This window comes from Xenopus tropicalis, chromosome 2 (genome assembly GCF_000004195.4).
Source record: "Xenopus tropicalis strain Nigerian chromosome 2, UCB_Xtro_10.0, whole genome shotgun sequence".
Lineage (NCBI taxonomy): Eukaryota > Metazoa > Chordata > Amphibia > Anura > Pipidae > Xenopus > Xenopus tropicalis.
The window spans coordinates 71,012,181-71,037,216 of record NC_030678.2 but is presented as its reverse complement, the minus strand read 5'-3'; the positions used below and the strand labels follow the sequence as shown (position 1 = coordinate 71,037,216).

Genomic DNA, 25,036 nt, shown 5'->3' with positions numbered 1-25,036 from the left:
TGTAAATTTTACAGTGCAAAGTAGGACAATTTAAAATATACATAACAAGATACAGTATTTCAAAAGGTGTAGAAACTTGCTGCTATCGAGTAGACATGTTTAAAATAACAAAAAAGAGGTCAAATGCATGTGACATGCCTGTGTGGGGAGTAACCTGCACTGTTACCTGGATTCGAAGCAAAAGCTGCTTATTTGCTAGTTCCAGCTGCCTGGAGTGTGTCTCCAGCTCTCGAGATTTCTGCTGTTCTTTCTGCATGTGTTTGATGTAATCCACCGAGGCCCTTAGTATTGTCCCCTTATTCCATCGTGTGTCACTGCTGTGGGATAGAAAAATATGAGAAAGTGCTTAAAACCCCATTTCCAGCTTTAATTCTGCTAGAAATATTTTGTAAGCAATAGGTTCATTTTAGGGAAGTATGAAGAATGGATTATGTTAAAAATATAGATGACTTATGTTAAATTAAGTAGGAAATCGGACTGTTTAGGTTACAGGTGAATCCTACTTGGATTTTGTCAAGCATTTTAATACAATGCCACATAATCTGTTCATTAATGAAGGCACTGTAAGCAATGTATCCATGTTTTCCAATGACACTAGACTATGCAGGCCAATTAATTCTGTTTAGATCGTAGCTTCCTTTCAAGGAGTTCTTGTATGTGCCATACTCTGCCTACCCTACACTGCCTGTGTATGTCATACTCTGCCTGCCCTATGCTGCCTGTGTGTGCCATACTCTACCTGCCCTACTCTGCCTGTGTGTGCCATACTCTGCCGGTCCTATGCTGTTTGTGTGTGCCATAATCTGCCTGCCCTATGCTGCCTGTGTGTGCCATATTCTGCCTGCACTATGCAGCCTGTGTGTGCCATACTCTGCCTGCCCTACCCTGCTTGTGTGTGCTATACTCTGCCTGCCCTACCCTGCTTGTGTGTGCCATAATCTGTCTGCCCTATGCTGCCTGTGTGTTCCATACTCTGCCTTCCCTACGCTGCCTGTGTGTGCCATACTCTGCTAGCCTTACGCTGCCTGTGTGTGCTATACTCTGCCTGCCCTACACTGCTTTTATGCCATACTCTGCCTGCCCTATGCTGCTTGTGTGCCATACTCTGCCTGCCCTATGCTGCCTGTGGGAGGTGAACCTGGGGGTCCCTAAGGTTTAAATTATGTGCTCAACAGGAGAGGAGGAGGAGGCATATGGACTTAAGGGTATGGTTTAATATAACTTAATTAACTTTTTTCACATGAGTGATGGGTGATATCCCTGCAGTGACCACCAACCATGTGTCTTTTTGCTGTGCTACCACTAATAATGTGGATACAGTCTTTTAAAAGTTTGAGTTAACATGTTTGTGGTTTCGAGTGTGTGTGGTTTAAAAAAAGGGAGGGGTAAAAACTGGCTTCCATTAACGGGCCTCCACCATGTAGGCCAAAAAAAATTCTGGCCCTCGATACCACATAAGTTGGACAGTGCCTGCCTCACACCCTTGTTTCCCAGTCTTCAATGCAATTCAATGCTTGCAGAACCATTGACAGAACCACAGTTCACCAATATGAACTGTGGTTTTGTCAATGGAACTGTGATTTGAATTTGTTGATTTGGACATATATATAGGTTCAGCTTGCCACATACAGGTGAAAAATACATATACTGAAAAACGCACTTTATTAGTATAGAAGGCTTACCCCTTAACCTAGGTTTTAGAACATCAATATGCTGCTGCATTCTTAATTTTAATACTTAATTCTCATTTTAATATATGTAATAAAGGCATTGTAATTTGAAGAAAACAGCATCTATGTTTTTCCAGAGATACCAGGAAAACCATAGGTGGGCATTTTTTCTTTTAGTTTTTTTTTTTTACTGGAGCATAGGTTTATGACCAGACTTTCTTGCTCTTAATCTTTATGCTCTACTAGTGCTGCATTTAGTATTACAGCAATGTATGACACAGCAGCTGATAGTATGTTTATATTTCCAAGCACAGGAGCAAGTTATGACATTTGCAACAAATCTGTTTAATAACTTGATACACAAGGGCTCATTTACAAACACAAATACCATTGCTACAATAGGAGCAAAACTGAGTTTGCATTTATGTTGTTCACAAAGAATTGTGCCCATAATTGGTCCTAGTATATTGGCATTCCAGTAGTGACAACACCCCATATCAGAAACTGTACAAGACAATTATGCTGGAATTCTGAGGAAAAGTGCTGCGCTAGGGGTAAAAAATATGGTAATTTGCATCCAAAAACTAACTTTATATTTTGCATATAGACTCTTATATAATAGTTATGTTTTAATATAGTGTGTTCTTAGCATACCATTCATAAGCAAATATTTTGTTTTACATTTCTTTAGCAGGACATATGCAGAAAAACTTACAGTTCATTTGTTTTTGGAATCAAAGTCCCCAGCTCCTTAATCCGATCATTGATATTAAACCTGCGCCTCCGTTCAACTGAAAAAAATGGAAAAGGGTACTAAATGAATATAGAGAGAGATGTAAACTAAAGACATCTAAAAGAACAACCATAGACATTATACTGTAGAGCTGTGTCACGAAAGTGTTATTATAGGAACTATACCAGAGAAATAGTCTTTACATACATATTGGGGCCTCAGACTTACTCATGTTGTGGGTATCTTTTTTCTGACGTTCCCGTACCAAAGCACGATTTTCTGCATCTGTGGGAAGTAGTAGAACAAACAAGACTTACGTATCATGTCACAGAACAGAATTTAAACACAGTGCAAAACAACCAGTAAGATTTCCACATAGTATTCACATTCCACACAAAAACACTGAAAAACATAGTCATGAATATGTATTTTCCGCTGTGCCAGGGTTAGAGTTGTTAGAGTTTCCATCTCGTTAGTAAGGTTTTGCAAGCAGAATATGTTTGCATGTGTGCACTTTCTCAACTAATTCGAGTAGTGGGAAAAATCCTTCATTCCAGGGGCTGGAGTCTGCACAGCTCCCTCCTCTCTAGCTTCTCCTGCCCCCCCCTCCCAAAAGAATTCATATCCCCCTCCCATCAGAATGTGTGAGCTGAACTACCAGCACAGCAGGGAAGCTACTGAGACTAAGCTAAAATGGCAGCTGCTATCTTAAACAAACAGAGGGAGCTTTAAGGGCTGTTTACTCGGGTATGGTAAAGCTTTCTGCAGAATAAATATAGCGTTCTAGCTTGGACAAATGTGGCAAATCTATTGGCAGTAAAATGCCAAAATGACTTTCCTTTTCCTTTAACCTCATAAGGTATGGGCTTTTAAACCTGTTTAGAACTTCAGGCTGGGTTAGGCCCAGGTTGAGAAGGGGCAAAAAATTCCCTACCTATTTGTCACTGCCAGTGTCTCCAGCAACTTCATGTATAAAGTGTCATAATAAATTAATTCTTCCTGGCAATATCATTCCATAATATCCTGTAGGGCCTCTCTGACAGTATTGCAATAAACTTAACAGCACACTGGTTCAAAAATATAGAGAAGCAATTAGTAAAATAACTGACAACAATCTGTAGGTTGAATATAAAAATGTATGTGGTTCTCAAGAACTGCAGGATAAAAAATACAATGCACAACAAACTAGTGCATAATAGAATTATAATGAGCCTTCAGGTGTTACAGAGGGTGCATAAAGTGCATAAGGCAAGGGGTGTGACTCATTATTATCCTTTTATATACTGGTGAACCATCAACACACACAAATTACATTACAAAAATATTTTTTTCCATCACCCATTTTTTCCATTGCACTACTACTTTTCCTGAGGCCGGTTCTGGACAGATTAAGTAAAATACTAGCACAAAGAAACAGAATACTGGACCCAAAGGTCCAAAACTAATGGAAACATTTGGTTGATGAAATAAAATAATGGAAACATTTAGTTGATAAAATAATGAAAACTGAATGAAGGTGGTGCAATAGTGCTGGGTCCAGTTGACCAATATTTTCTCCTGGAAGATGTCTTAACACCTGACACGTCATGATAAAGCCATAATTTGCTTTCCTCCACTAACTCCTGCCCTATAAAGAATCGCTATCTTCAGAGGTAATTTTCTCAAAAACAGTACACAAGATATACATTACATATTTTCTTAAAATGACTTAATCTGCTAAAATAACTTTAATTATGCGAAGGTGAACAACCCCTTTGGGGAGACACGATGCTAATGTTTTCTTTATTTTATCGGTAACTAAATATCAGTGTTTTCCTCACTCTGGCTGTTAATTTTTGAATTAAAAGCACAGAAATCGAATATAGCACATTGCAGCAGTGAACTCTTTACAAATACAGAAAAATAAAATAGAAATTAGGTATGCACTGAATCTATAAAATAATTTGGACAAATACTGAACCAAGCCCCAAGTCTTATTTGCATGTTAAAATTTTAAATAAAAACTGCATTATCTGTGAACAAAATAATTGTCTAATTGTCCAGAGCATTAACTTAAAGTCACATGACTTTAAGGGGAGCATTTATTAACACTGGAGACAAACATCACCAGTTATGTTGTCCATAGCTACCAGCCAGATCTTTGCATTTTCTTTTAACCTGTTGGCAACTGTTTAAATCCAACAGCTGACTGGTTGCTATGGGCAACATCGCTAGTGATGTTTGTATCCGATGTTAATAAATATGGCCCTTAGTATGCCAAACTGAATACAAGCTGTAAGAATTTAGATGAATCCTGCAAGAAGTTTGGAAAAATTCCTAACTGAACTAGTGCATCTCAAATGTAAATCACAGAACATTCTTATAACCTTAAAAGCAAATAAAATATCTTACCTGTCAGTTCTCTTTTAATAGCAAGATCTGCAGGGCATGAGTTGCTGGTGACACCAACAACAGTATCACTGAGACGAGGATTGTCACTGTAAAGTCCTAAATGGCTACTGGAAAATGGCAGCTAAATAACAAGGAAATTGCACAAAATATGGTTAGCACTCACTACTTAAAAGTTGGCAAAACAAATCATGGTAAAACTTCGTCAACAGAATGGCAGGGCAGAGTGGTGCCAAAGTGTGCAAGCACACGTAAAAGTTTTGGACTCAAGTACTTTTTTAAAAATGGTGTCCATTTTAGCGAGACCACAACTGAATAATAAAGAAAACACTTTGGAGAAGATGCAAACTTAATAACTATATGGAAAATTGGGAAATGTAAGATATGTTGTTTCCATATTTTGCTCAGTTTCTGCATACTTTCTTACCAAAAATCCCAATTTTAAATTTAGCCTCTGGAGAATAATGTTAACTACTTTTAACTATGCAAGCAGCAGGAGTTTTTATCAAAGTAAGTTCTGCCTGTATAAGCCTTCATTCTTCATAGCATTAACTTTACAGCGCACATGTGCTGTTGGCCACCTGACAAAAGCTGCAATTTGTTTTAAGAAAATGTTATGGTGATGGCAAACAGAAGGTACAAATGCATTATGCAGTACAAATGACGTTGCTGTTTTCCATGAGACGTCAGCATCGGTCTAACTGACCCAATCTTTCTTCTTTCAGTTGTAAGAACTGGAACTTGAGACTTCAAACATTTGCTTATGACTGCTCAGAGTTACTTACATATATGTTTGAGCACATGTCTCATAAGCTAGGGGGACCTCAGACAGGTATTAAATATAAGCTGCCTTGAATTCAGCTGTGATCATTAATGTCTCCTGCTCTCATGCAAGATAGGAATCTTTTGCACAGATATACTAACTTTTTATAAGAAAAAAATGATTGTAACTATTCCAAAATGAGAAAAAACTTTACTACTAAAAATTATTAGAACAAAATAAAATAGAATGGAAGTTTAGAGTAAAATGGGGATGCAAGACAAAGCACATAAATAAAACAGAATGCCAAAAAACAGCATAGAAGACAATGCAGACATGCATGCAAAACTATTTGCACAAACACTTACATACCGTGTTTGGCATGGAGATTGCAGGTTCTGGGTATCCAAACATGTCATCAAGGCTCATGATGTTATCGATTACATCATCCATCTGTTAGAGAGGTAAAACATGACACATTTTTTAGATTACACTTATAAAAGTCATGTTTTATCAAGATAATTACAGTGACCATATTTCAAAAACGATTCATTATTTATATGGCTGTTATCATTGCCATCAGTTACATCGTAGCAACATAAAATTTTTTAGCAACATAGCAATGTAGCAACATAAAATTCCATTTCTCTGACCAGAAGTGAAGGACCATGTATGTGTATGGCTGTGCTAAGCACACTTACCTCTACATTGGAGCACAAATTCATTCTGGCCATAGGACTGTTGGGTGCACTGTTGCCTGCAGAAGAAGAAAGTCTTGCTGCTCGATGAGCAGGAGATGCGGGTGCAGGTGGTGGCTTTGGGGAAAGCCTAAGTGGGTTGAGGTGGGCAGCAAACTTGTTTCCATAGGTATCAGACAGATAATCACGGACTTTTTTATCCCTAGACTGTTGCAAATGATATATAGTTGGATTCTCTAGGTGTGTTTGGACCTGGAAAAAAATGAATATTAGTGCCTAAATGCTAATGAAGATGCAAAGCGTATGGGGTATTTAGGTAGACAGAGTACTTTTGGTACAAATATCAGGGGAACAGTAAAAACACTTTAAACTTATTTACACAATATAGGTTCACAGTTACCAGTGTGTTCATGTTTACATTTATATCCAGTTAAATTGTAATATGTGTGTGTACATTTACAAAATTAATGTATTATACACAAACACAACTATTTGCTACTTGCTGTCTGTTTCTGTGCCAAAAATATAGTATTTTTCTACAGCCGATTGTAAAATAACAGATGAAAATATGCATGTTGTGATGCTTAAGTTTCTGTTAGCTGGTACGTAATGGAATGTGTTTCCATAACTCTTATACTACTCCATAAAGTCATAGATCAACACCCTATAAGGACACACAACAACAGGTGTTACCTCAAGGACTTCCACGGGGACAGGTGGAGGTGCTTGAAAAGAAGCTGGCGTGCTAATTGCAGGGGAAGCAGTAACAGGCACAATGTGATGCTGCTGTAGAAAATGTTGCTGGTGTTGCTGCTGGACTCGCTCACGCTGCTCCTCCTGCTGTGCCTGCTCCCTCATTAATTGCATGCGGAGACCAATTCGAGAGGCCATGATTGGCGGAAGCACTAATCTTTTGGGAAACAGAATGGGACATAAAAAAAATATTTTAAAAAAATAATAGTGTAATTAGTGTGCTACATAACTGCTCCTGTATTACCACTTGATTAGCAAATGTGGATAAAGATAATTAGGGCATTGGATATTATTGGATATGACAGAACTGATAATTATTTGCAAGTACTGCTAATCTTTAGTATGTCTCACCGCAGTTGAATGTGTAGTAGGCAAAATATGACTACATGTGATGTATTACAATACCAGTACCTACATCAAACAAAAACAGATCATGCTGCATTTACATACTTACACAGTAGTACACTTCCATGGGAAAACACGTTTTTTTCAAAACACATCAGTTAATAGAGCCGCAGAATCCTGCACTGAAATCTGTTTTTCAAAGATGCAAACAGATTTTTTTATATATTTAATTTTTAAATTTCATATGGGGCTAGCCACATTTGATTCTTCATTTCGTGGGTGCCACAGCCATGTGACCAGTGCTCTGATAAACTTCAATAACACTTTACTGCTGCACTGCAATTGGAATGATTTCACCCCCCTCCCTTCCCGCCCCCACCCCCCCAGCAGCCAATCAGCAGAACAATGGGGAAGTAGCAAGATAGCAGCTCCCAGCAGATATCAGAATAGCACTCAATAGTAAGAAATCCAACTCCGGCTTGGGACTCCTCCATTTACATGGGAGTAGGAGAAAAAATAGGTTATCTGAAAGCAGTTTTAATGTGTAGCACTGGCTTTTCTGAAAGCTCATGCACAATGCACTGAGATGGCTTGTTTTGATTTGATTGCAGGTGGCAGACACCTTGTGTTCTCTGTTTGTGCACTAATTCTATGTGTTGGCTTCCCTCTCTTTTCGGTATAAGCACTGAGATGGCTGCCCACACACCAATAATACAACTAAAAAATTATATATTTATAGATTCAAGAATAACGTTTTAAATGGTAGAGTGAATTATCTAATATGTAAACAGTGTAATGTAGAAGTAAAAAGTACACCATAAAATCATGACAGAATCCCTTTAACCTTTCCTCTAAATGAAACCAATAAAGGAGGCAAAAAGAGGTAATCTGAAGCTGTCTCCAATCTATTGGTTAGATACAGATACTGGTTAAGGCTGAGGGCACACAAGGAGCAGGCTCTGCTTGTATCCTCCTACGTTTTCCTTGTTGGTGGAGAGAAACCGATGCAATCCCATCTGCTCAAATGCTCATATGCACTGACAGGCTCAGTGTTGGCCTTCATGAAGACACAGAAGACACACTGAGCAGATATTGGCCAGAAAATTCACGCTGATATAATCAGGCAGAAAGATGCTGAGCCTAGTCCTCTCGTGCATTCAGCCTTAGGTGATGACTGGGGTGGTATTTTACAGCCTGACAGTCAAAAAAAATTATAATGGTTGATGGCAATATTGTAAATAGGAAAAAAGAGGCATAGGAAGGTCATGATCTTTTGCAACAAAATGTTTCAGTGGTAATACTTATGTATCTAGAGCTGAACACCTTCCAGCTGTATACAAGCTGCATGTAACACATGGCAAAGAACACTGTAACTCTGCATACTGCACACTCTGAGAGTAAATAATCCTAGTCTCAAATTTCCAACAGATGGCTGTGGTTTTACAATACATAAATGATATTAGAGATAATAGATATACATATGTACACATGCTTATGTATACTACTTAATTATTTGAAATGACCCTCTAAAACTTCTCCCCAGCTTGCACTCAGACCTCATCTTTTAATGTAATTCTGCTAGTTTTTTAAAATCTTACATACTGTACTTCATCTGCCTTTCATGCTATTGGAACTCTGCAACATCTTGAAAGGGTTTAAAAGAGGTGAAGTCAGACGTGTGGCTATAACGGCACATGTGGCATTCTGATGGGCACATAGATGACCAGCAGTGTTTTCACTGAAATTTGCAGGGCAGTGGTGCTTTGAACAAAGCAACAAATAGTGGCAATTAGGATGCTGTATGTGCTATATGTAGCTTTTAACAAAGCTGAAGACACAAGCACAATTTTCTTTTGGCAAAATGTTTCATGAATTTTTTTTTGAACACACAGCATGCATTTAAATTAAAGAATGCTGAGGACACTTTCAAGTTTAAAAGTGTAACCCCGTGGGTTATCTCCTTTAAACCTCAATATTCTTTTGCTCCATATTGCCCAATCTGGCTTGGTTTCCTCAGACCTACCGAAACCTTCTGTATCAGCCTGGTTATGTCTTTCTGATAATTGGGTTTGACCATAGTGTATTTTCAGTGAAGCATGTGGCCTGCCCTTGACACCTGATGGTTCATTTATGTCTGCAAGCGAAATAGGCAACTTGCACTTTCCCCCACATTCAGCTGAGCATAAAACCATTTTCATTAAAGGTACTTTTTTCAAAATGTGCTCCTTGCTCCTCCCTATAGTTGCACTGTGGGGCTGCGTCTACTGATGCAGAGGGTTCCCTCACCACACTGTGTCAATTGCCGCAGCACACATGCTCTGAAAGAATAGGGGGTGCACATGTCACTCACATGGCAAACACTTGAAATGACTTCAGGCACAATTGCATATGATTTGTGACAAAGTGCATGTGCAGTTGTGTCTATTTTAGAAATCTGAACACTATTGCAATAGCCAAGAGATTCGCAACAGCATCCAATGAATTCTGGAAAAAAACATGGCGACTGCGCTTGAAACTGCACTTTGCTCACTGTGCTTGAAATTGCACTTTGCACACTGTGCCTCGGTAAGTTAATGCACCCTTTAGTCTGAAGTAAGCTGTCCACTTGTTTCTGTACTTTCTGCTGCTCCACTGCTCTGATCTAGCAGTTACAAATATAAGTGCAATTGCTGTCAGCAATAGAGAAACAGTTAAAGGAACAGTAACACCAAAAAATAAAAATGTTTTTAATTAATCATAATACAATGCACTGTTGCCCTGCACTGGTAAAATTTGCACATTTGCTTCAGAAACACTTCTATAGTTTATATAAAAAGCTGCTGTGTAGCCATGGGGGCAGCCATTCAAGCTGGAAAAAGGAGAAAAGGCACAGGTTACATAGCAGATAACAGATAAAACACCATTGTATTGTACAGAACTTATCTGTTATCTGCTATGTAACCTGTGCCTTTTCTCTTTTAAATGGCTGCCCCCATGGCTTCACGGCAGCTTCATTTACTAAACTATAGTAATGTTTCTAAAGCAAATACACCAGTTGCACTAGTGCAGGCCAACAGTACATTATACTGCAGTTCTTTTTATACACTTTGATTTTTTGGTGTTACTGTTCCTTTAAAATGTAAAGTTCCTCACAATGATATCTTACCAGTGTCTTCTTATGTCTCTTTTGGTACCATACATCCACAGAGGTGTCATCAAAAGGCACAGCTCCTAGCACAGTTTGCTTAGTAAGAAATAGTGCTACTGAATGCTGTGCTAATTAATAGTGTGTGTATGTTTCTTAACATAGTTACATACTGTACAGTACCAGAGGCAAGTTTTTTTTTAGAACTGTTCTTATGTTCTCACAGAACATTTCAAGTGTGAGCATCCTACTGAGTGTTCTGACCACCAAAGATAATAGATCACAGATTATTATTAACCAGGGTGTCCCACTTTCCCACATATTATTCAAACCAACAAAAACACTAAAAGCACTTGACCCCTGGACAATCTTAAATCAATTAGTGTTCAATCATAAATAGAGATAAAAGGCAATATTTATTCACATCCATGCCAGCAGAAAAAATATTTTAAAGATAATTAATATAAAAGATATCCAGGGGTCAAGTCCGTTTAGTGTTTTTGTTGGTCATAGTATAGTACAGTACAGTTTTAAGCCTGTTTAATTTCCATCACTACAAAAACTCAAAACTATGACTAGACTAAGGGAATTTGCCCAGACCTGTTGTTTGAGGGCACATCATAGCCAAAGGGAAAGAGGCTTCTGTCATTCACGCTAGGTAGAGTGGTCTATTAATAGGCCAAAGTACTGTTTACATCAGTACCCCCTATAGAAGGATTGTGCCACATCTAGCTTAAAGAGAATGCAAGACTTTAAGGGGTATTTAAGACGTACAGTGAGCTAAGGACTCAAACAACATTTTCCCCCAAATTCCAGCATTTTTAGGCTAGTTGGGACTGCGACACTTCCAGTGCTCTGTGTTAAAATAATATTTGTGCAGGATTCATTGGGTGCAAGTCTACTGACAGCCTGCTGTGTGAACCCTGGAATTACCATCAGGTGTGGGGTAGCTCCAGGTATTTTACAATAGGCACACCTGTGAGAAATGCCGCAGAAGAGGAAGGATGAACACAATGGCCCATGGTATAACTATAAAGAAGTGAAAAAGTGTATTTTAGAGCTGCAGAGAGATCCTTTCTCTTCACTGGCTAGAGTGAAATGAGGAATGGGAGTGTCTCTTTAGTCTCCCACAGAAAATGGCCATAGTACTATCTGACACACTGAACTTTAATTAGGATGAAAGCTCCGAATTGCAAGAAGGCCATCACCCATAGAGCCCCATTTTAATCACATAATTAAAATTTAAAATGATTTATTTCTTCTCTGTAATAATAAAACAGTACATTGTACTTGATCCTAAATAAGATATAAGACACGTAAAGTCTATTTAACTGGAGGGTGTCAAAACATTAGGCACCCCCAGTGAAATAGTTTTTTTCCCCAGATCAGTGCCATTAGTAGAAAACTGTGGAAAAAACTGTGCTGCACTGGAATTAAACTTACCTTCTGTACAGTGTCCCAGGAATCCCTTGCAACAAACCCTGTTTGTGAATGCACAATAGTGTACACCCATGCGATCTACACTACTGCACATGTGCAGAACGCTAAATGCCAAAGGGATGGAGATCTCAGTTAAGGCTTATGCCACACCAGGCGTAGGGCTGATTTTTTCGGCAAGCGGAAAAACGCTTGCCGAAAATTCAGCCCTACGCCTGCTACTTGTGCCTGCACCCGAATGAATGGAATACGCTCGGGTGCAGGCACATGTAGCCGATATACGCACGAAAACGCGTGAGAATGCAAAGTCTCGCGTTTTCTTGCGTATATCGGCTACATGTGCCTGCACCCGAGCGTATCCCATTCATTCGGGTGCAGGCACAAGTAGCAGGCATAGGGCTGAATTTTCGGCAAGCGTTTTTCCGCTTGCCGAAAAAATCAGCCCTACGCCTGGTGTGGCATCAGCCTAAGAAAATGCTGGAGCATGGGCTGGTGGAGTTTTCTTCTAACATAAGCACCGGCCCCAGGAAAAGCTTAGTCATCTATTTAGCTGGGGGTGCCTAACATCTTGCCCACATTCCCCACCACCCCCACCCTCGGAGAAACGTTATATATGTTATTTAATCCTTATTGAAGGCAAAGCAATGCCATTGAGTTTAATTAATGTTTAAATTATTTTTTTAAGCAAATTTAAGGTATTTAGATCCATATTATAAAAAGACCCCATATCTGGAAAACACCAGGCCTCAAGCATTCTGGATAACAGGACCCATAACCTGTACTGTGCAAAATATATAACTGTATATAATTTATAATCTTTTATAGATGCAGGGAGTTATATTCAAAGAGAAAGGAAAGGAAAATTATGTTATCTATTTAGATTAATTTTAATAATATCCATAGAATAAACTTGAGCAAGAATAAACTTGAGATTGCTGATTTACTACATTAAGAAAACACATGATTGTGAATTTTACCCATAAAAAATTGAATGCATCAAATAAAATATTTCAGTGATGTAGCTTACTCTTGATTTTAAAAAAAATCCTGCATTTTTTATTTACTCGTTTTTTAAAATTTCTCCAGTTTACTAGGCAATCTAGGCATAAAATCTGTCATGAGAGCATGGAGAATGGCTTACTAGGGCAGGCAATCAAAGTAGACAGGTTGGAGGTGATCAGGGCAGGCGGCTGTGAGACGATTAGGGCAGGTGATAAATGTAGGAGTCAATCAGGGCAGGCGGGAGAGTGAGAGGCTATCAGGGTAAACCAAAGCCAATCAGCGTGTGAGCTTCAGGGTGGGATGTGTAGTAAAGGACAGAACAGAGAAGCAGGCACACTCCATGTCTGCAAGCCCCATCCTTGCTCACTGGGTGTCAAAATGACAAAAAAAATGCCAGTGGCACCTTAGTTAAAGAGGAGTCCTACACCAGAACTACTGTTAAGGGGCAGAACCTAAAGTTTTTGCCACTTTTTAATTAAACTGGACAGGAACGGTATAAAGAAAAAACAACAACAATTCCATCTATTTTAAATTACTAAACATCTAATGAATTTTGAAAATAGATGGTATACGTCCCCTTTAATGTACAGCATTAAATACCCACAACATTTTGCATGACACCCCTGCAAGCAGATTTATCAACTTTCTGATTTTCGTGGTTTACGGGGTTTACTAAAGCCATGACCATGTCTAGTCATTTATTAAATGTTTCAAATATAAAAAGCATGAACAAATTTAAACATGGAATGAAAATAACATAAAATGATGAAACATTTTTGAGGTTTTTACGATTTTGTTTGGTGTGTTGTTTTAGGTAACTAGGTACTGACTCGGATTGGCTGGGGTGGGTCATATTAAAATAACTAATAAAGCAGTTTTGCATTACCAGTAATAGTGACACATTCCTATAAACTGTACTTCTGATAACAAATATACTGGGTCATAATGAACTGAAAGGCAAAGTGCATTTTTTTTTTTAAATTTTGTATCCTGCCTTTCAGTTTAAATAAATTGGTGCAAGTTTGCACAGTCCATTTGAAAAGCACAGAGACCTGTCGCAGCCACCCATGAATTGGCCAAACACAAAAGTTTGGGGACAGGTAGACTTAGATAATGACTTCTATAATGTCTCTGATTATGTATGGTGTAAAACTGTTCAGTTCTGGTTTCTTTACAGTGGCTTGTAATGTACCTATTTAAGGACATGTAAAGTCTATTTTACTGGGGATGCCAAAATATTAGGCACCCCCCAGTGAAACAGTACGCAAAGTATTTTCCCAGGTTGGTGCTCCTGTTAGGAGCCTGTGGAAAAAACTTATTTTTTTACTTCTATATTACCTTCCTACTGGCGCTCCAGGCTTCCCTTGCAAAAATCTCTTTTCGCACATGCTCAGTAGCGTAAATCTAGCTACTCTACTGTGCAAACCAAAGAAATGAAGATGCTGGTGCAGCGCTTATGTAGGGCAGTTTTCTTCTAACAGGAGCACTATCCTTAAAAGGCCTAAAAGTTTAGTTATTTCACTAGGGTGTGCAGGCCTGGATTTGTGGTGAGGCCACAAAGGCCCGGGCCTGGGGCAGCACAAATTTAGGGGCGGCATGCAAATTTTGACATTTTCCTTCCATACGGAGCATACGGACTTCTCCCCACTGCTCCGTAAGGGAGTTTGCGCCAGTGCGGCTAGGGGGGGTTGGTTGCGGGGGTAGGGAGATGTTTGTTCCCACATATGTGCGCGGGGGGGGGGCACAAAGGGGAGTGGCTTTGGGGCGCCCGGATTTGAAATCCGGTGCTGTGTGCCCAAAAGGCCTTAAATAGGTAAATTAGAAGCCACTGTAAAGAAACCAGAACTGAACAGTTTTACATACATAAACAGAGACAATATAGAAGTCATTATCTAAATCTACCAGTCCCCAAACTTGTGTGTTTGCCCAATTCATGGGGGGCTGCAACAGGTCACTGTGCTTTTCAAATGGACTATGCAAACTTGCACCAATTCATTTAATGGACAGACTTATCTTTTCTTGATATTTTCTTACCTTGTCATGCATTTTTACCCTGTAATTTTATTTCTCCTACTGCAGTTGCTATACAACTATTAAAGGTTATGTTTTTACATAAATAAAGGTTTACGCACACACAAGCCCTGCTTCTAAAATGCTTACAAACATATCCTTTGCCTGAGATTTATTGAGATAAGAAGGCTTGAACTAGGTCACGGGCAACATAATTTTTCAAGAATAGCACCTTACAAATAAAGATTTGAAAGGGGTGTTCTACTTAAGGTAATACAAGTTTTTTCCCATAGGTATAGTAAAAAAATACTTTCTACAGGTGAAAATAGCAGGCATCAATGTTTCCTTTTGTTGTAGTTATGTAGAGCTATTCCAACAGAAACAGATGAAATAGATGGGTTTAGGAGAGATTTTCCTAAAAAAGAATTGGCCCTGTAAGAAGACATCTAACAAGACGAATACTTAGCACAGTCCATATTTATTTGCCAATTAACATTATATTAAGCCTCCTAGTAACCAGAAACTATGGGAAACCAAATATGATCATACTTTTATTGGTTGAAGTGGTGTGAGAAGCCACAATGGCAAAAATATTGCTGTATAGATTTAAGACTTATTCCCACATAAAATAAAAAGGCACACATTTTGCATAAGTGTAGTAACCTACAGCTAACACTTAAATGTTTGTTATAGTAAATTAGATAGACTACAGATAATAGATATAGATACAGTATGTACACATGTTTCTACATACACTAGTATAGATACATGTATACTAGTTAATTATTCATGTGCCAGTAAATGCTACTTGCTGATAGGTTGTTACCCCATAAATCTTTTAATGTTAGTTCACTTTTCAGAAAGCTCCTGGGGGCGCCAAAGCAGCCAAAAATACCAGCCTACCAGTTCACTGAAATCACTGCATGTAAAATACTGTACATGTGGCAATCCTGGGTAATCATACACAAATGCTTTTTTCCCTATTTTTTTCCCAATTACAAGGCATGAATGCATGCAACAAAGTGCCAGTCTGTCATTGCCCTTAACTGAGAATTTAATTTCTCTTATCCATATGGTTTTTTAATAATTTTTTTCATCAAACTCTGAGATCAAGAGCAATCCAACTTAGGTTGCATTATATTTGTCTTATACAGATGCTATTTCAGTATAGGAATAGGATTCCGGAGCCCCTCAGCAATTTTGTAAAGGGGGTGGGGTTGCAGGTGACCGTCATATTTCTCATTTTGTGGGTCACCCATGAAACCCCCTCACAATTGACTACTAAGAAAGCAGTGTCCCCCTATACCCCTGCCCCCCTCACAACTGCAGGGGTGTGGTTCTTTTCTTACCCCTCTGATTATTATTTTCTTTCACTGCACAAATAAAATATTATCTAAAATATATTCTATATAACACTGCATAATGATGTAATTTGTTGTCATATGACTCAATTAAACATATGTATTATGAAAAAGGATGCACCCCCCATTAGTCCCTAAATATATTTTACTCTTAATTATTTGATTCACAGTTTTCCACTGTCTATATTAATGTATTGTCAAAAATATGCATCACTACTAACTCAAATAATACTGTATAAATATAAGCAGTACATACATGCAACTAATAAAAATGTGGGCATCTGGCTGACGCGGAGAAAAATTAAAAAAACACAGACTTATCACAGAAACAGATGTAGCCTAAAATTGCCATATGTTGTCACAATTTTATCAGACGCACATTCAGTGCTACATATCCCCAACAGTCCCTGGGCAGTGAAACTGAATTGCAGAACAGAACATAACCCAGAGGCTCAATATGAACACAGCCAGTTACATTTTATCCAAGAGACACACTGTCCCCGCTAAAATCTTATGCAAGTTCAATGAGCCAGAACACCTACCTGCAGAGTTTATAAAAAAATCTGCCCGTTCAGAGATTTTTTTTAACATAATGTGCTTGATATTTGCAGTACATAAATGTGTAAAAATAAAGCTAGCTGTGGTGGAATGTTTATCTGGAAGCTCGGTCAACTGCTGTTATGTTGATCAACATGTCTATGTCATCTTGTCACCTGCCACTGGTGTGGTGAGAGCCAAAGAACTGACAAGCTATTCCACAGAAAGAGAGTGGAACTGAGAGTTGTTCTGTCACCGCATATAGTAGATTTCTGCACCCATTTGACATGTGTGTCTTATCTATGCAAGATTTCTGTGTCCTCTCCTGTAACTGTGAACAAGTATTTAAGTGCAGAATGTTGCAGTTGTGTTGTGACCCCCTAAGTCTTTCTGCATGTTGTCTATGATTGCATCTGCCCCTATATGTCATATGTTTACTTGTCCGTGTGCCTCCCAGAGTGTAGGAGGGGGCAGCATGCTTTGGGCGGAGAAGTGATAGACAGAAATAGCTCTCTCTGGTTCTGCTCAGCTTGTTTGTGTGTAACTTCTGCTTTCTTTCTGACTCATGCAGAGACACCAATATAAAAACCAACAGGGCGTTTCCCACTGCATATTCTACATGAACCCCAACAATCTCTGCACCCTTTTATTATCAATTCCTTAATCTGATTCTACCAAATTCTTTTAATCTTTGCCCAGTATGCACTAAAAAACCAATAGCTATTATTAAGCAATAATAAAATCATTGTAGGGGGAGTTCAAAATGTTTCTGCTTTGAGATGGGAATTATTATTTGTACACTCGCAATTTTGAGTGATGTCCCCCCAGTCACTGCCTGTGCCAGCCATAGGGAGAGCTTTACTATGGGAAACAGTGACAGCCGATTTGGGGTGTTTTGACAGCTGTGTTTCTCCTCTAAAGAACTTTGACGGTCAAAATTCTCAGTGTGCCAGAGGCCTAAGAATACAGATCATAATGTCTGCTTGTAAACAGATCATTTCGCTAAGTGCTCAGTAAGAAAGAAAAAGACGGCTTCTTACTTGATATATAAATGTTTTACTTGCATACTTCAGAGGAATACTGCTACTAATCTGTAATCTTGCTTATCTAATGGTTGGACTATCTATGATAAACTTTAATAAAAGAAAAAATTACAAAAAAAAGAATGAAAAAGATTGTGACTTCATTTTGCTTTCTGACATAAAAATGACAGAGACCATTCATAGTAACATAGTAAGTTGGGTTGAAAAAAGACATACGTCCATCACGTTCAACCATAATGCCTATATATAACCCGCCTAACTACTAGATCAACACACTGTACAATATGGATTTACAATTTTGTTTGCTAAAAACACATGCAAACCCTTTCTATAAGCAAGCTAATGGGGTAATTACTACATAAACAATTTGTTATCCAGAATGCTTGGGACCTGGGCTTTTCCAAATAGGTGACTTGGTAATTTGAATCACCATACTGCTAACAATTAGTTAAACATCAAATAAACCCATAATTGTTTTGCCACCAGCATGGATTCATGCAGCTCAGTTAGGATCACATAGAAGGTACTGTTTTAGTATTACAGAGAAAAACTAAAATAATTTAAAAAATTTAAATTATTTGCATAAAATGCACACTACAGATGGCCTTCCCATAATTCAGAATCAAAAGCCCAAACACAGATGAGATCCAACATGCAGCACCATATCTGTGTTTGTCAGCTAACCGTGAACCAAAAAAACTGATTCTGAGACATACGGGGGGCATAAACATAACATCTTATAGTGATGATTTCTAAAATCCTATAGTGTATAACATGTCAACCAGCAGTGACTGTTAAATGAAACAAATTAAACCAAACTTATGCTTTTTCATGATACAGATTGTTGCCTCTGGCTTTTGTTTATAATTATTTTTTTGAACAGTCTAAATTTTGTTCATTTCTGTCTACTAGTTTATACAGATGGCAACTTCACAAATAGTAACTATGTTAAACAATACATTATGTCAAACACACTTTACACACTATACTATGCTACACTATAATATTAACAGGGAATTGTTTAAAAAAACAGCCTTATAATTATAATAGTCTGATTCTCTAAAGTACCTGCTAAAATTAGAACTTTTGTTCCTTTGTTCTCATATATGCTAGCTTTCTCTTGACTTTATATAGTACCTGTAGTATATCTTCATTTTCAGAGAACAGCAGACGGATTATGCTTAATATGACACCCAATTTACTAATGTTTTTGTTTTTTTAAGAGTATATACTGAAAGAAGTATATCAGTCTGCTGCAGCCTCCATGGGAAAGTCTGTACTGAAAAACAAAGGCCATGTCTGTACTCTTATAATGTAAGTCTGGTTTCTTATAATGTAAACTAGTAATCTTTTTGCTTAAATCCCATATTGTTCTCCTTTTAAAACCCTTTATGTCCTATAATAAGGAATAACGTTACTTTTTCCTCTCTAGATATGCTAAAGCTTGCTATCCAGTCCTTGCAACCTTGCTTACTGGGAATTTTAATTTATGAAGAAAACTCACATAACTTCCTGGAGCAAAGATATTAAACTCTGTAAATGCATGCTTGTTTTCTAATTTTGAAGGAAAGCCGCAGTAAGATTTTGCACAGCATGCTCAAACCCTGACTTGCAGCTACTGTCTCTAGCTCTCCCCAGTATCTCTTTCACATAACCTGCTGCCTACTTATCTGGGCAATCCCCAAATTACAGACAGCCCTGCTTCCTTTCTCTGAATGAGCAGGAAATCAGTCACACACCATTAGTCCGGCTGCCCAGAAAAATAATCACAGATATGTATAACTCATATAACACATTTGTTATCCCAATCCTCATTGTTTAATGTTTATTACTGCTATTATATTGCTTTTAAATATTTATTTATATTCTATTTTTTATTCTAGACAGAACAGTGTATTAGCATCTCTGTACTAAAATTACAGCATTACTTCTTATAAACAACCCAAAATATAATTTTATGCCTAATAAAAGAAAAGATATTTCTAAGCAACTTTGCAATATACATTCATTACAAATTTGCAATGGTTTTTGACCATTTGTATATATAATTGTTATTGGAAGTAGTGTTTGTCTGTCCCTTTCTATTCTCTTCCCTGGTGGCTCACACTGTTGAAACAATGTAACACACGGCAGCAACCTGACAGACCTGCCTTGCTCAAGGAGACTGACCTTTACTACTTTGCTTAAAAAGAAACATCCAGGTGTTCAGCAAATGCTGCTTTCAATAGCAATTTTATTTACAAATAACTTTTAAAGCACTAAAGATTTTCAAAAAATTCACATTGGAAAATTGCTTGGAATTATGTTTTCTTTTATTAGGCAACAAATTGCCTAAAAAATTATTTTTGAGGTTGACGTCCTTTAAGAAGAAACTAATGATCTGATCTTTGAATCCTAAGGATGATTGTTCAAAAGATACACAAATTTCTGTGAAATCTGTCCTGACACTGACCACACTCTTGTTTGGTACCATGTTTCTTGGAAGAACTCAACTCAACTCAATGTAGAAGTTTAAGGGTGAAGACACACTGAGCTACTAGTAGCATCTACTTTTTCATGGCTTCTAAACACCAGAAAATACCCTGCCATAGACAATATTAAGAATTGCCTTTGCTAAAACACACGTTGAGACAATTATCAGTAAATGATCAGCATTGTCTATTTTAGTAGCCACGACAAGTAGCTGCTGCTAGTAGCTCAGTGTGTCTACACCCTAATAAATAGCAGAGGAATGCTGTACCAATTAAGGGGCAGATTTATCAAAATGTAAGATGTGAGCTCACCACAGAAAAATTCACTTGCTTTCTATTAATTCCTATGAGATTTTTAGAAAGTTAGAGTTTACCATTTGATAAATAAACTTCTAAAAATCTTATATGAATGAATAGAAAGTGGGTGCACTTTTCTGCAGTGAGCTCTGTTCTCACATTTTGATAAATCTGCACCATAATTAATCACATTTACTGGGGTGCAGTATTTGAGGAGCCTTTGTAAAAATCTCACCACATGGGCAAGCTGACAGTGTGTGTTGTTAGGCATGAAAGATGACTTGGCTAAAAAAGTCAAAGCCCTTGACAAGCCCTAAGAAAGCTTGTCATAGGGTGCCACTGGCCCAGAAAAGCTGGCCACAGTATTGTATCACTAAGTGATGTTCTATATGTAATAGTAAGTCACTAAGATCTTCTATCAGTCACAGAATCTTCTTTTATTAACCTTGATTAAATTAATCTGCTTGGTTTCATTTTGTTGCCTCCAATAAAACACTGGCTCTATTCAGCCCCTCTAAATACAGAAATGTGCTTTGCGTAAAAGAAGTAAATGTGCAACTGCATACATGCTAATGCACTACTCTATATATTTGATTATAGGGGTCAGTACTTGCAGGGATGCCATGTCTTGCATAGTTACAAGGGTATGGATACTAGTGTGTGGTTTTAACATTCCATACATGGGAAATACTATTGCCTTGTATACCAGCTCATTATTATATTCACAATACAAGCCTGAAGCTGTGGGACCAATTATTTGGGCTTACATTCTTTCCATGCAAAACAAAAGCAGTTAACCACATGAAATGAGAAAAGGTGTGGGCTAGCACATTTGAATAAGGCAAGGTCTGCATAATTTTTCTGTTCACATGAGTGTTACTATTATAATAGATTCTCACAAATAGTTCCACTTATTGCAGCCACAAGGTTAGTTGTTAGGAAAAGTAAAAGCATTTTGTTTCAAAAAAGCAGAGATGTAGCTCTTAACAGGGGTCTCTTTATAATAAGGCACACTTATGTCTAATAGGGTACTTATATTTTTCTTTTTTATTAAAAAACAAAACAAAAAATTCTCCCAGCTTCCGCCCTGGATTTTCATAGGAAATTCGGCAATAGAGCTGGAATTTAATTCTAGATTTTCCCATAAAGCCAGATGCAACTTAATAAGAAACACTTATCTTACTATTTATCACATGAAATTCTATTGAAGTCTATAGAAGAAACTAGAACTGAAGTAGAAGAAAGTTTTTTAAAACTGAATTTTGAACGTACATTTTCACGTTATAAACCATAACAAAACAAAATTTTCTTATGGAATTGAATCTTGCATAAAATACCATTTTTGCACTTGTTTCATGATGTGGAAGTTGCATAGTGACATTGTGTTGACAAAAAGTGGAAGTGAAAACTACAATCTGACTCCAGAGCAAAAACCCTTAAATTTGGGGAAAACAACATTTTCCATAAAATTATATTAAACTGCTTATTAGTTAGTGCTATACCTCCTAATAAAGGAAGGTCAGTGAAAAATTAACAACTAAATGAAACACCTTGGTATGAATGCATAAAACACATCACCATGTATGCACAGCTATGGTCTAATACAAGCATATTCTGTATATTTCTGCCTTGTCTTTTACACTGCCACAATCCCTTCTCACATTGCTTTGTGTGACCCATTCACCCCTTGCATAGCTGTGAAACAGACAATGTTCCATTATTAACAGGCTTGTAAAAGTCATACATCTCTTGTTCTACATATACTACCATTTCCCCTTAGAATATTCCTATTTGGGAGAATGAGGTCTGTTTTTTGTTTTTGAAATATATGCAAAAATGGGATCTGTTATTTGGAATGCTTGGGATCTGGGGTTTTCCACACAAGGGATCTTTCTGTAAATTGCAGCACCATTCCTAAAAACAATTTTGATTTAATATTACAGAGAATAAGCAAATCTGTAAAAAAATTAAGAACAGTTTGCATAAACTCCAAACCTTTCTGGATACTGGGTTTCCAGGTAACAGATCCCATACCATTACATATATATCTCTTTCTTGACCCTATCCTGAAGGCGCACTTATAGATTGTGATAGCTATTATAACAGTATGTTTCAAAAATATCAAGCTTAATCAACTTACAAATGATTTAAATCTGCCAAATAAACACATACAAATCATTAAATTAAAAATTCTGAGAACACTTTACAAACTGATATATACAAACATTGCTAATGGATATACTATGTCACTCAAACCAACATCAAGATCAATATGTGCAGTTGCATTATGTGTAGGCATTTGGACCAAAGTTGCAGTCTAACACAACCTGGTATGATGGACTAAAATTAAAAAGATTAATGACTGCAGTTGCTAAAATGTTGTCAGCAAAATTGTTATACAAGACAATCAAATGGATCTAATTAATTTCCAGGTAATTTTAATAGCATTATGCAACAATTATAAAGTCAACTAACTAAAATTTTCATTTAAACCTGTTCCACTGGAACTGTATATAAAGTAAGCATAGTAAGGCAACCCATGACCTTCCTGATGCTAAACTACAGCTCCCAGAGAAACCCCACAGGCCTGTGTCCACAGTTTGACTTTCTCTGCATTACACTACAAATATAATTGCATCCAACAAACCTTAACCAATAAAACTACTAAAACTTCTAAAACTTACTCTAATATTTGACTGTGTATTTTACAAAAAATGCACAGTAGCCAACACAGCAATTAAACAAATTCTCTGCATCTTGTGCGTATCCCACACAAGCCACCTTCCACTTTTTGCAGTTAGATGGTAGAGTTTCTATTAAAAGTGAAATCTGTACTCAATCGCACATAATCTGGAAACTTTACAAAATCTGTAAACCAGGCCTCATCTGTGTGATGAAACACTGATCTGATGCTCAGTCACTTTGTATAATATTAAAGTGATACTGAAATGAAAAAACAACTTTTTAAAATATGAATCTACATAAAAAGTTACCTATAGGTCATGTTGATCATTTTTTGCTGATAGGGATGCTTTTGTAAGTGTTACATGAAATTCCAAAACCTGACTGTTTTGCCAACCTGACTGTCCCTTCTCAGCCTGTCAATTATAACTTCTAATTCTAACAGACTAGTGCTGCACAAATATGGCAGCCCCCTCATAGAGGAACATGGGGGATCAGATAGGTAATGTAAAAGCATTGGATAAATACTTTTAAGTCAAAATTATAAATAGCATGCAAAGACAATGTTATGGCAGAAGTAAAAAAGGTTTAATTTCTAGTGTCAATATCTCTTTAATGCCAGACCCTTTAAACTAAAGCACAGGATAGAATAATTCCAACTCTGTTGCAATCTGTGGCTTATACATTGCACAACTCTGCTGTTCTGCAAATGTTCTCACATCTCCATAAACAAGCTTCTGAATTTGTACTTTTTGCAGAGAACCTGCAGTACATAAAGTGACACGAGACAGAGGGGATACTTCAAACACTGATAAGCAGCACATGACCTAACTCATCTTTTCCGCTAAATGCAAAGCAAATCATAACCATTGTATTCAGTCACCATCTGTACATAAAATAAAGAATTCTGTGGCCACTGAAAAAAAAGATATTATTAACAGAATTACAGTTTATAACAAATCCATGAAAGCATGAAAAGTCCAGGTCCTAGGCCACAAATAAGGCCAAGTTTGCCCACTGCAGATCTGTCACTGATACTGTCATCTCAGGTATTATTATACATTATCTAGAAATGTGTTGCTGAGATTGGGCCTTTAAGTGTAAGAAATAAAATAAACAATGTTTCATCCCTAACAAAATGTGAGTGGTAATGAGTTGAATGCTGTTCAGTTTTAAAATCCAAAGATAACTCAGCATTTTTAGCAAACATACTAGTTAAAGTAACATTGTACACGCCAAATACTGCAAATATAAAAAGCTTAAAAATAATGCAGGGAAATAATAATGATTAGGCTTTAATGTTAACACATTTCTTATCTATCTGCTGTCTCCAAAGAAATATAGGCAATTTCTAGAGGATCAAGGAAATGTGGAAGTAGATAAACTTATCGTGTTGCATTATACCAACCTTACTTAAAATAAATTACCAACATGTTTTCTTTTGTATTTACATGATAACACATCATAATTCTGCCTCTAATGAGCCCATACTCGGAGTGTGAGATAAAGAACATTTATTTTCATAACATAACTGTAATACTCATTTAAATGAAAAGCAACTATTTTAAAAAGCATTATATACCTAAATAGTACAGCATAAATGGTTCGTCCACTTACAGGCTGTATCAGAGAATACTCATTATGTGAATTCAGTAGCAGCTATTATAATCACCATGCTTCTGGTTTTGATTAAATGTATTATTATGCATGAATCAGCCTAAGATG

General features: G+C 37.3%; 1 protein-coding gene across 6 annotated transcripts in view; it reads right to left on the bottom strand.

Annotated features, from left to right (window-relative positions):
- The window catches only part of tfeb (transcription factor EB), a 31,870-nt gene that overhangs the window by 6,058 nt on the left and 776 nt on the right, over positions 1–25,036 (bottom strand). For 5 of the 6 annotated variants that reach the window (XM_031896141.1, XM_012965704.3, NM_001079180.1 and 2 more), the window contains 7 exon segments: positions 6,943–7,159; positions 6,253–6,501; positions 5,924–6,004; positions 4,795–4,915; positions 2,632–2,688; positions 2,386–2,461; positions 167–317 (listed from right to left, as the gene is read on the bottom strand). In XM_031896141.1, the coding sequence (XP_031752001.1) occupies positions 167–317; positions 2,386–2,461; positions 2,632–2,688; positions 4,795–4,915; positions 5,924–6,004; positions 6,253–6,501; positions 6,943–7,159 (952 nt within the window). 6 annotated transcript variants of the gene reach the window in all.